Genomic DNA, 15,000 nt, shown 5'->3' with positions numbered 1-15,000 from the left:
GTCCAGGTGGTGGTTAATCTACATCAGACAAGAGGTTCAACAGAGGATTTTTTTCACAAGACGTTGCCGGAAGGCACCTCGCCATCTTCAATAAAATCAAAGACAGATATTAAAGTTGAGGGAGTGGGCTGAAGGTAAAGCATTAGAAACTAGAGATATGCATACATAAATGCCTTTATATATATATATATATAATATATATATATATATATATAACTATATATATATATATATATATACACACACACACACACACACACACACACATACACACACATGTATATATGATATATATATATAATATATATATATATATATATATATATATATATAATATTATATCTATAATATACATACACACACGTGTGTGGTTGTGTGTTTTGTGTGGGCGGGGTGTGTGTGTTTGTGTTTGTGTGTGTGTATACATACATACGACACATACATGCATATCAATATATATATATATGCGTATTATATATATACGTATATAGATATATATATATATATATAATTATGTATGTATAGGAATATATAAAAGCATAATATATATTGTATAATCTACTATAACATACAATATATCCATAATCTCATCAGATGATTCCGCCCTTGAGGTATGGAGGGGGTAGGGTAGACGGCAGTGGGAGGGGGAATGGGTTAAGTAGAGAAGAGGATAGAGGAGGAGGGTGAGAGAGCGTCAGGTATAATGATATGTATATAGTAAGTATATATATATATATATATATATATATAAGATATATACTCTATATATATACATATATATAATATATATATATATATATTAATATATATATATATACAATATAATTATACATGTATATATATACAAATATAAATATATATATATATATAAATATATATAAAAATCATGTATATATATGATAAAATCTAGCGATATTATAAAAATATATATAATATATATATATAATATAAATATATCATATAAATTATAAATATAATATATATATACATGGTATATATATATAGATATAAATATATATATATATAATGGTGTATATATATATATATACATATTATAGACACACACATATTCATGTGTATAATTATATCTATATATATAAATTATATATATATATAACACATATTTAAAAAAGTATATGTGTAACATAAAGATATATATATATATATGATATATATAAATATATATATATATATAAATATATATAGTATACATATATCGGTACTGCCAATAAAAATATATAAATAGCAACAATATATATATGTATATAAATATAAATATATCAGAATATATGTATATACATACAAATGTAATGCAAATAAATAAAATAAATAAATACATAAATATATATATGTATTATCTGTCTAAACATATATATTTAATTATACATATACAATAAATATATATATATATAAATATACATATATATATATAAATAAATATATAATATATATATAATACAATACTTATATATAAATATATATATATATATACATATTATAATATATAATATAAATATATATATATATAAATAAATAAATAATATATATATATAAATACGAATATACGTAATATATTTATGTGAATGCAACTAATAAATAAAAAATAAATACTGATATAAAATAAATATATATAGTATATACATATTAGAGCTATATATATATATACATATACATAAAATATATATATATATATATATATCTCTAATATATACACACCCACACACAGCCACACACACACACACACACACAACTATAATAGATAGATATAGACACACACACACACAGCACACAACACACACCCACACACACACATATAATATATAAAAATATAAGATCTCTATAAATCTAAATATATACATAAACATAAGTCATATATATATATAATATATTACATATACATAAAAATTTGCATATATAACATACATATATAATATATATATTTATATTTATATCTAATATAGTATATAAACACACCCACACATCAAACTCCCCCGACGCTCTCACACCCTCATCATCCCCTCTCTCCTCTCCTACTAATCCCCATTCCCCCCTCCCACTCCCTTCCTCCCAGACCCACCACCACAACCCCCCATACCTCAAGGTAATATTATAATACACATATTCACACACACACATCCTTCTCCCCCGACGCTCTCTCAACCCTCTTTCCTCTCTCCTCTCCTACATTATCCATTCTCCCCCCTCTCCACTAGCCCCCTACCCTATCCCCCTCCAAACCTCAAGGGAATCATCTGGTAACCAACCACAGACTATATATATATATAATATAATATACTATAAAATATATTCTATATGTAATACGTAATATTTATATAAATAGCGATAAATAAATAAATAAATATATATCATGTAATAAATATATATATAGAAAATAGTAAATATATAATATACTATATATATCAGTCTATATATAATATATCAGCACACAAGTAACAACACACACACACACACATCACAACACACACACAACACACATATATATATATTACTAATATACTATAGTATATATATATAGATATATAACACATATAGCATATCATATATACATACATATATATATATAGCATTATATAATATATAGTAATATATATATAGTATATCTATAGATATAACACGCACACACACACATTCTCACCCCGACGCTCTCTCACCCTCTCCCTCTCTCCTCTCACTACTTATCCCAATCCACCCTCCCCAGCGTGCCCCCTACGACTACCCCCTCCATACCTCAAGGGAATCATCTGGTAACACACAGGGCGCTACCTACCACTTGTTCGATGGTTTTTTTTAAGAAAAGATGTGTTTCGGATGGATAGGCAGATTCATTTCATCCGAAGGGGAGGGGGTAGGGGGGAGGGAGTGGAGGAGGGGGGGGGGATGGCGTGATGATTTGTTCATCACTTCTTATGATGTAAACCTTGAACGATGCTATTTAATGCCGACGAAGTGATGTACGAGGTGGAGAGGAGGTAGGGGAAAAGGAGAGAAAGAGGGAGGAGAGAAGGAAGGGGGAGAGCGGGAGAGAAGGAAGGGGGAAGGAGGATGAGAAGGAGGGAGGATGAGAAGGAGGGAGGAGTGAGGGAGAGAAGGAGGGTGGAGAGAGGGAGGGAAGGAGGGAGGAGGGAGGAGAGAAGGAGGGGGGTGAAAAGAGAGGAGGAGAGGGAGAGAAAAGAGTGATCGATGAGGTGAAAAGACGAAAGGAGGAGGAAACGAGGGAGGAGGAAAGGAGGGAGGAAAAAGGGAGCGAAGTAGGGAGGAAAAAAGGAAGAAGGAAAAAGGGGGAGAAGGAGGGAGGAAAGAGGTAGAGAATATGAGAAAGAGGGAGGAGGGAAGGTGGGTGAAATTTAGGGAAAGAAGGAGGGAGGAGAGAAGAAGGAAGGAGAGAGGGAGAGAAGGAGGGAGGAGAGAAGGAGGGAAGAAAAAGGAAAAGAAGGAGGGAAGAGAGAAGAAGGAAGGAGAGAGAGAGTGAAGGGGGGAGGAGAGAGGAAGAGAAGGAGAGAAAAGAGATGAAGAGGAAGAGTAGAGAGGAGAAGGAAAGAAGGGGGAGAGAAGAAGGGAAGAGAGAGGGAGAAGAGAAGAGGAAAGGGGAAGAGGAAGGAAGAAGAAGGAGAGAGGAAAAAAAGGAGAGAAAGGAGGAGAGAAAGGAGCTGGAGGATAGAAGGAGAAAGAAGAGGGAGAGGAGCGAGATGAGAGGGAGTAACATGAGATAATACAGAAGGAGAGACTTGTAAAAAAAAATGTTAAACGACAGAAAACAGAAAACGAAGAGGGCAAAAACAGAAAAAAAACAGCAGAAAATAGAGGGCATATAATATATAGATATATATATATATATATATATATATATATATATATATAGATAATATATATATATATATACATGTATATATATATATATATTATATATATATATATATATATATATATATAATATATATTATATATATATATATATATATATACATATATATATATATATATATATACATGTATATATTATATATATATATATATATATATATATATATATATATATATATAATATATATATATATATATATAATGAGAGGGAGAGAGAAAAAGAGAGAGAGAGATAGATAGATAGAAAGAGAGAGAGAGAGATAAAGAGAGATAGAGAGATAAAGAGAAGGAGAAAGAGATAGATGCTTCGTTCATCTATTCATTCATTTCCATCGAAACAAAGATGCACATACCACGTTATTGATGACATATGTTTATGATCCAGCCAAAGAAAATAGATACAGTTCATTGTGAACAAGGATGCCATTCAACATTAAGCAGGTCATTAAGGCCATATAAAAGTAAAATGGCAGATGTTATACTAATGATGAATCTGAGTCATTGATTCATTCGTGTAATGAATAGAAGTGAATACGTTTTTCAAGTTTGTTGTTATTGGTGAAGGAATCAGCTCTCTCTACATATTTATGATATGCATTTTTTATCTTTGGTTTTACGCCATAATAGCAACAAGAACATATAGAATATAGCCTGTAAACAGATAAATCAAAATACTAATATTTCTTTCTATATTTTGGGTTGCGTGGATCATCTATCTATCTGTATACTTACCTATCTATCCATTGATCTATCCATTTTTCTGCCTATCTATCTGTTGATCTATCCATCTATCTTCCTATCGTTCTATCTATCTATCCTTTTATATGTACATGTGTGTATATCTGTGTGTGTGTGTGTGTGTATGTGTGTGTGTGTGAGTGTGTGTGCATCTTACATCTGTTATGAAAACGGATCTTAATAAAATTTCCCATCACTAACATATAAAACCACACGAACCAATGGAGCGAAAACAAAAACAAAACAAACAAAATAAATCAGGGAGGAAAAAAAATCAAACGGAAGAAAAAATATATTCCAAGAAAAGATGAAATAGTAATTAAAAATTAAAATGTTAAGATGATTCGGACCAAATAGGCTCAGACCTGAAGCGCATTATGGGTTGTGCTAGCTCGCTACGTACCTCCTTCCTCCTCCTCCTCCTCCTCTTCCTTTTTCACCTCCTCCTCTTCCTACTCCTCCTCCTTCTTCTTCATCTTCTCCTTCTCCTCTTCCTTTTCCCCTTCTTTTCCACCTCCTCTTCCTCCTCCTCCTTCTTCTTCTTCTCCTCCTCTTCCTCCTCATACCCCTCCTCCTTCTGCCTACTCCTCTCTCTCCTACCCCTCCTCCTACCCGTCCTCCTTCTCTTTCTCCTACCCCTCCTCCTCCTCCTCCTCCGGAGATTGAGAGAGAGAGCTAAGAAGGGAGACGAAGGGAGAAAATAAGAGAGAAAAAAATAAGAGAAAGGGAGAGAGGGAGAAAGAGAAAGAGAGAGAAAGGTAGAGAGGGAGTAAGAGAGAAAGAGAGAGAGAGAGAGAGAGAGAGAAAGAGAGAAAGAGAGAGAGAGAGAGAGAGAGAGAGAGAGAGAGATAGATAAAGATAGAGATAGCTAGCTAGATAGAGATAGAGAGATAGAGAGAGAGATAGAGAAAGAGAAAGAGGAATACGAAAAGGGGATGGACAGAGGGGAATATTGAAGGGGAGAAGGGAAGCAGGCGGAGGAAAATAGAAGGAGAGGGAAGGGGAGAAGGAGGAAGATACAAGGAGGAAGATATAAGGAAGGACGAAGATGATAAAGATAAAAGGAAGGAGAAGAGGATATGAGAGAAGGAGAAAAGGAGAAAATATAATATAGAATGAGAAAACAGAAGACGAATGAAGGATCGAAGGAGAAAGAGATAAGGAGAAAATAGAAGATGGACGAAGATAGAAGAGGAAGGGAAGGGGAGGGAAGGAGAAAGAGAGGAGAGAAAATGAGAAAAAAGAATATAGAAAAAAAATAGAAGAAGAATACGCCGGGGGAAGGAGAGAAGGAGAGAAGGAGAGGAAGATGATAAGGAGAAGAGGGAGAGAGAGGGAGGGGAGGGGGGTAAAGGGAAGGAAGGGGGGGGGGAGGCGTTCTCTTCTACCCACCTGAGTCACCAATTTACTAATGTATTTCTGCTGCTCCCGCGGGGATGGGGATCTCTCATGCTAAGAGAGGAGGAGGAGGAGAGGAGGAGGAGAGGAGGAGGAGGAGGAGAGGAGGAGGAGGAGGAGGATAGGAGGGGGATAGGAGGAAAGGAGGGGGATAGGAGGGGGAGGACAGGAGGGGGAGAGGAGGGGGAAGAGAGGAGGAGGCGGAGAGGAGGGGGAGAGGAGGAGGAGGATAGGAGGAGGATAGGAGGAGGAGAGGAGGGGGATAGGAGGAGGAGGGGGAGGAGAGGAGGAGAGGAGGAGGGGGAGAGGAGGGGGAGAGGAGGGGGAGGACGGGAGGGGGAGAGGAGGAGGAGAGGAGGGGGAGAGGAGGAGGGGGAGAGGAGGAGGATAGAGGAGGAGGATAGGAGGGGGAGAGGAGGAAGAGGAGAGGAGGGGGAGAAGAGGAGGGAGAGAGGAGGAGGGGGAGAGGAGGAGAAGGAGAGGAGGGGGAGAGGAGGGGGAGAGGAGGAGGGGTAGATGAAGATGGGGAGAGGAAGAGGCGGAGAGGAGAAAGAAGAGGAGGAGAAGAGGAGAAGAGGAGAGAGGATGAGAAGGAGGGGAGGAGGATAGAGATAGGGGAGGAGAGAGGGAGAGTAAGAAGAGTTGGGGGGAAGAAAAGATATGCATAGATTTATACATACATACATACATACATACATACATATATAAATATATATATATATATATATATATATATATATATATATATATATATACATACATACACACACACACACACACACACACGTATATGTGTGTGTATGTGTGTGTGTGTGCATGTGTATGTAGACAAACAGACAGACAGACGGTTAACTAGACAGATGAATAAACAGATTGACAGATAAAGAGAATGAGAGAGAGAGAGAGAGAGAGAGCGAAAGGAGAATTCAATTCAGCTCATTGACGAATTGAAGGAAATGCAATATCACTTCTCGCATGAATAGAAAACGAACGAATCAAAAGGGGAAGGAAAACGGTAAATAAAGCACGGGGGATAGGGAAGACATGATATTGAGAAAGACACGGGATAAAATAAGGAATTAAGTAAAGGAAATGTATTATGAATATCATTAGATTGTTATGTAATTAGTAAATCACCATCATCATTATCATCACTATTATTATAATTATTAGTATTATTATTATCATTATTACTATTACTATTGCTATTATCATTACTGTCATTATCATTATCAGTATTACGACCATTATCATTATCAGCATGTCTATCATAATCATAGTTATTTTTGTTGTTATTATTGTAAGAAATGGAAAGGCTGTTTATCATCATGTATTGTCTTTATTGATAAAGATGATGATAAACATGATGATGGTAATAGGTTTTATCATTATTTTCTTTATCATTCAAATCATTTGTATGTTGTTAGTTTTGGTGTTTGTGAGAGTGCTATTATCTTTATTGTTGTTTTCATTGGTGTTATCTTTATTAGTGTTATCGTAGAATTTTGTTGTTATCGCCATAAGCAGCAGCAATATTGATAACGTTATTATTGCTGTTTTCAATACTATTATCCTTGTTATTATCATTATCATTGCTGTCTTAATTATCACCATTTTCGTTATTGTCAGTATTATCATTATCATAATTTTCATTAATATCATTATCATTACTATTATGATTATTGTCATTATCATTGTTATTAACATTATCTTTGATATCATTATTATCATTATGATTATCATTATCACCTTTATCATTATCATTATAATGTATATAATTATTAGTAATATCATTACTATTATCATCATTATCTTCACTATCAATATCATTATCATTACCATTACTACTACCACCACCATCACTATTACCACTACTACTAACATTATCACTCCTATTACTACTGCTGTTACCACTATTACCACCACCACCATTACTACTACTACAACTACCACCACTGTTGCTACAACCACAACTACCAGCACAATAACAACTCCCATTCCACCTCCTAGTACCACTACTGGCACTCCTGGCATATCAAATACCATAATAATGCCACCAGAGGAGTCAACACAAGAGGATCAGCTGGGAACGGAAGTCGTACGTGGTCGTAGCGCTCTCAGTGAGGGAGGAGGATGACAGATTGTGATAAGGGATGCGTTGAGGCGGGGGGAGTGATAAGGGGGCTGAGATAAGATAAGGCAACTCTATGGAATGAGGGTGAGGGTGAGGGGATGGGATGGGGAGGGTTGGGGAGGAGAAGGAGGAGGGAGGAGGGGAAGGAGAAGGAGGGGGTTGGGGGAAGGGGAGAGGGGGTAGGAGTGTGTGAGTGGGCTCTGATATCATTGTGATTGTTTTTGTTGTTGTTATTTATGTTGTTATTTTTCTTTTTCTTGTTGTAGTCATTGTTGTCATAAGAATCATCATCATCATTATTATTATTATCATTATCGTAGTAGTAATAACAATAATTATGATAATGATAATAGTAGTGATGGCAATTATTGCTGTTCTCACTGCTATCATTATATCTATCATGAATAATGTTATTGTTTTCATTATTATCATTATTGATATTATCGTTATTATCACTGCAATCATTATCATCTACCTCCCATTCGGCAACCCTCTCTCCCTATTTCTCACTCTCTCCCTCTTTTTTACTCTCCCTCTCTTTTTATTTCTCCCTCTTTTTCCTTCTCTCTCTCTCCCTCTTCCTCACTTTCTCCCTCTCTCTTATTGTCTCTCTCTCCCTCTTTCCTTATTTCTCCCTCTCTCTTATTGTCTCTCTCTCCCTCTTTCCTTATTTCTCCCTCTCTCCCTCTTCCTCAATCTCACAATATGTCCGAAAGAAACTCAGATATTTCCCATAATTAACTCGTCTTAAGTCAGCTCTCCGATGTAATCTAGGCTTTCCCCTCTGCAGGATTCTTTGCACTTGTTCAGAGGGGAGATGGGAGGGGAGTCCTTGGAGTCCTTTTGTTCCTACATGCATAGGTAAATAGGCGTGGCGAGAGTTCAGTGAAGACCAGTGTCTCTTTCCCTTTCTCTCTCTCTTTCGCTCTGTCTCTCAAGACTTCTCTCTCTTTCGCTCTGACTCTTAAGTTGTTTTTTTCTCTCTCAAGATTTCTCTCTCTCTCTCTCTTTCTCTCTCCCTCTCTCGCTCTCTCATTCTTTCTCTTTGTCTTTCTCTCACTTTATGAAATAACGATGATAATGAAAATGGAAGAAAACAATGATAATGACCATAATCATAATAATTATAACAATTAAAGTAATAATGATAATGAAATAAGGATGGTGATGGTGGAATCATAATAATGATGATGATATTAATAATTATGATTTCAGTACCATTAATGACAATAGAATAATAATAATCATGATAATAACAACAATAATGTTCATAATGATGGAGATACTATAATGACAACGGCAACAACAATGGTAATATTGATGGTTATCATAATAATTATAATCAGGATGATAATGACAATGGTGATAATGATGGTGATGATAATGATAATAACAGTATTGTGATGATAATGATGATAACAGTAATGTGATGATGATAATAATGATAAAAATAATAATGATAATAAGTACTAAGCTCAGTAGTAATAGTAGTATTTTGAAGAAAAGATCATTATCCTCATCACCATCGCCATCCTCTTCATCTTGGTTGAGAGCATCTTCATGACGCTTTACCATCCGTGTGAATATGTCACTTTCAGCACCCAATGTATGCGCATACACACACTCCAAATACACCACCACAAAATGTCCAATTGGTTTTAATGTATCACTTTTCACCTGAAATATAAGGGGGGGGGGGTTGATGTGAGTAAATGTTATTGATGTTAGTACATGAGTATGAATGTAAGGAAGGTTATCATAATAAGGCTGAAAAGGATTCAACAGGCTACGTGTTTCGAAGAAAAAGGGAAATTATCTTTTTTTTGTGTGTGTGGATTAGAGTAAGTCTGATAATTTACCACTTTTATGGTTTACATTTTTTTTAAATCTATATCTTGTTGATTACACACATACACACATCTACCAAAATGCACACGCGCTCTCTCTCTCTCTTTCACTCACTCTCTCTCTCTTTCTCTCTCTCACGCATAGACAGCAAGGGCGGCCCTGGGGAAGGGGGAAATATATCCAGACTGAGGGACAGAGGCACACGTTTGAAATATTTATAACCTGCAGAACTGAGAGAAAAATCTTCCATGTTCCTGGCTTCACATGAAGATACACACAAACCTGGGGCTGAAGGACATCATTTCTGCACATTATTCTACGATTCTTCTAGAGATTTTGTGGCAGTGCACAAAATAACCCAACAAGCTTAATATATCATGCGAAATGCCCTCTAGTATTCTTTTGCTTTTATGTTTTTTTTTTATATTTTCTTTCCCTCTCTAAATATGCACACACACACACACACACACACACACTCACACGTGTATGTATATCATGATAACAAGAATTGACGAATCAAAGATTTAAAAGATTCTATTCATAACACTGGTCCCTTCACCAACTCTGTACCACTACATGCGTTGTTGTACACTCTTTTTTATCATTTTTATGCATGAAACTACCACATGTAATATCATATTTCTATCTACATATATTTTGTTTTCCAGGATCTGACGTGATGTCTTTGCTGAAAACTCCTGGTCATAACAGACAAGAAGCTTTCACAACAGCCTGAACCTCTGCGCAACACCACACGATTGCTGTCACAACCCAAGCGCCACTACCTCTCATATGTCGCCAAAGTGCTAAGTGGGTAATAGGCGCCTTCAAAGAGAGGGCAGCAAGAAATGGCCCTTGGGATATCGAATAAGATCATATCTTCCGTTATCTATTCATCTATCAGCCAAGTGTCCCGGGTTAGGTAGCTCTTGGTCCGAAGTAGTGATCGAACAATACAATTGTGCCGATAGAAAATATAGTTTAATAAACATTGGCCACGCGATCAGAAAGAATAGTTTGAGCTATACCAACAAGCATTGTTTAACCCGATGACTTGTTACAAACATTAACCAGGTGATCAGAATGTATAGTGCTACCGATCGGCAAGCATAATCACACCTAAAGACCTGTTACAAACCCCAACAAGGCGATCAGCAATTATAGTTTTAACGGCCATTCCCTTCCTTCCTACACAGAACACGTTGAACTAAGGAAGTCTACGCTCTCCGCCACCATTCATCGAGAGCGTAGAGCGAAAACATTCTAAATCTCTAAACCTCGAACTGACTCTTTCCGCAGAAGACCTGGAAAGCAAGAGAGCGTAGGCGAGGTACATTGAGATCGCGCTGTGTGGCAGTCGTAGAGCCATCGCGTGCCTTCCAGACGCTATATGTGAAAGAAGCCCTTGGAAAGAGGAGGATTATAATGAAGAAAATGGGCGAGGATACTGGATTCTATTGTTCGCCTCTATAGTGAGAAAAAGTGGAAAAAAGTATATAATTAGAAACAAAAGGAATTATAATGCATGAGAAGGAAACAAAAAAAGTGAAATAGACATTGGGCTTCAACGACGAAAAAATAAGAATTGGTTTTGAGCCAAAGAAAGTTCAGACGAACATTAGTGAAGGTACATGAGTGAATAATGGTGACACAACCACTTACAGTGAAATTGCTGACCCTCTTTCTAGCTGTTGCTCTTCTGTCAGGTAAGTGCCGCTAATGCGCATATGGTTTTATATGTAAATATACATGCATGTATATATGTGTGTATGTGCGCACACACAAACAAACACACACACACATATATAAACATATATGTATATATGTATAAATATATTATATTTGTGTGTAAATTATATATTTATTTATTTATATATTTATATATAAGTATGTATATATATATATTCATATATATATGTATGTATATATAAATGTATATACATATATATATGTATGTATATATATGTATATATATGTATGTATATATATGTATATGTATGTATATATATATATATATATATGAATATGTATATATATATATGTATATGCATATATATATATATTTATACATATGTATATATGTGTATATATATACACGCTTGTATATATGTATATGTATATATATACATATACATATACATATACATATACATACATACAATCATATTTATATTACATATATATGTATTTATATGTATATATATATGTATACATATTATATTACATACATATATATATGTATATATATATGTATACATATATATGATATATATACATACATACATATATACACATATATATGTATATATATATTTATATATATACATATATATATATATATATATATATATATATATATATATATATATGTATATATGTCTGTGTGTGTATGTATATAATTATGGATATATATATACATATACATATATATATATATATATATATATATATATATATATATATATAACTATAAATATGTATATATATATATACATATATATACATACACATATATACACACATATACATATATATACATATATATATATTCATATATATACATACATATATATACATATATATATACATATATATATATAAATATATAGATACATAAATATATATATATATAATATATATATATAGGATCTATATGTATACATATATATATATAATACATATATATATATACATATATATACATATATATACATATACATACATATATATATACATACATACAAACATACATACACATACACACACACACACAGCATAAATGTATGTATTTACAAACATCTTTTATTTCCACTTTTGCCCATTCATATCAAAGAACCGAAACAAAAAAATACTTTGGATCCGTCTTTTAAGTGAATCGAATGCTACTCATTCATTTAGAATCAAAAGAGCTTAAGCATTCGAAACTCTTACCGGCCGTCTATAAACCTCTGAAATTGGTGTTAAATGGTCTGATGATTTTTTTACAGGTACAGGTAAAGAATATATATATTTACATATTTACACACACACACACATATAGATATAGATATAGATATATAAATATAGATATACACATACATACATACATACATATATATATACATATACATATATGTATACACACAAACATATATATATATATATATATATGTATATTTATAAATATATATGTACTGTATATATATAAATATATATGTATATATATAAATATATATGTATATATACATATATATGTATATATACATATATATGTATATATACACATATATATGTATGTATATACATATATATATATGTATATATATACATATATATGTATATATATACATATATATATGTATATATATATATATATATATATATATATATATATATATATATATGCATATATATAGGTGAATAGGCACACAAATGCACAAGTATCTGCCTATATTTATTTATATCATTCTTACAACTTTTATCTATTGCATAGACGCATCCTTTTATATGCCATGAATCTATACCCATCACCCTTACTCCTATAATCTTATCGTCATTACCATCATCGTCAGTAAGATCATCATCACAAACATCACTATAACCATCATCACCATCACCACCACCATCATCATCATCACCATCAACACCGTCCCCACAAAAGGAAACAAGGAAAAAAAAAAAAAAATAATGCGCATACACTTTTCATTTCCCTTTGAACACTACAGTATTATTAGAACTGTGACCTTCATGTTTGATGTATGTTAGCACATAGTGATCCATTGAAAGATTTATTTATGAATCCGTCTGCTTGGTACAGAATTATAGACAGATAATGTTGGTGTTATTCTTGTCATTGCAACTGAATAGTACTATTGTTCTTATTAATAGAAATGATGTTAATGATAATAATAATGATAATAATAATAATAACTTGGTAATGATAATGATGGTAATAATGAAAATAACATCAATGATAATAATAAAGATGATGATGATAAAGATATGATAATAACTACAGCAACAACACCAATGTTCATAGTAATGATGTTAATGATAAAGATCACAATTACAACAATAATGATAATAACAGTAATAATAATAGTTATAACAATAATGATAACGATGCCGCCGCTACTTACACTGATGATGAAAATAATAAAAACAATGATAACAATTAAATGATAATAATAGTATAATAAATGTTACGACAATAGGAAAACAACAAACAAAAGATCACGAGCTCTGCAGTGTAACGGATTTATATCAGCGTTTTTTATTATTATTATTGGTATTATCACTCTCATTATAACAATAACCTGAGGCCAGCCTAACGAAGTGCATATATTGGCGCTTTGTTTATTCAGTTGAATAAAAAAAAAGAAAAAAAAAAGTATATATTCTCTCCGATTCTTTTTTCCCCGTATGATAGCTATTGTGACGCGTAACTTTAAATGACAATTGTAACCCGGAAAATACTAGCATTAATGAGACCGTTTCATCATCATTATTGCCATAATGAGCGCGGATAATGCCATCATTATAACTGCAATATTTTGAGAGTACAAATGATCGCGCTGGAGGCCCGAGGGGGTTCGCGAGTGGATTCGTGGTGGCATGAACCTTGTTTCGAACTTACTGTTTCGATATCTGAGTGGATGCATAAGAGACCCTTGAAGTTTCGATATTGGGTCGGGATCGAGAGTCGTGACAAAATAAATCTGGTTTCTGGATTCTACGTAAATTGAACCATGATTTGAACTATCCATTTCAATATTAGGTCGGGCGCGAGACCTAAAATTGGATTCGGAATAACGTAAACCCTGATTCGAACATTAGGCTGCAGAGTGAACCCTGATCCAAGCATGTTTCAATTTCACAATGGGAGAGAGATCCGGGTAGATAATTAGTAAAGCGAATCTTAATTCGAACCTGCTGAAGTTCCTGTTTCCGTATCAGGTCGGGCTATTTCGCTAAGCTTCGTAGTGGCTTCGTAGTGCAAGGAACCTTCATGTAAACTTGCT

General features: G+C 33.7%; 1 protein-coding gene across 1 annotated transcript in view; it reads left to right on the top strand.

Moving 5' to 3' along the window:
* LOC122253809 (uncharacterized) overlaps positions 1-15,000 on the top strand; it is a 158,979-nt gene that overhangs the window by 111,043 nt on the left and 32,936 nt on the right. The window contains exon 3 of the mRNA XM_086534305.1: positions 10,669-11,706. Coding sequence (XP_086390431.1) covers positions 11,643-11,706 — 64 coding nt within the window. The 5' untranslated portion in view covers positions 10,669-11,642. The remainder of the gene's footprint in view (positions 1-10,668; positions 11,707-15,000) is intronic.

This window comes from Penaeus japonicus, unplaced genomic scaffold, assembly GCF_977035675.1.
Source record: "Penaeus japonicus unplaced genomic scaffold, GWHDUDI00000001_assembly GWHDUDI00000041, whole genome shotgun sequence".
NCBI classification, from domain to species: Eukaryota; Metazoa; Arthropoda; class Malacostraca; order Decapoda; family Penaeidae; genus Penaeus; species Penaeus japonicus.
Note: the sequence above shows the minus strand (reverse complement) of the source record. Positions and strands in the feature narration are given on the sequence as shown.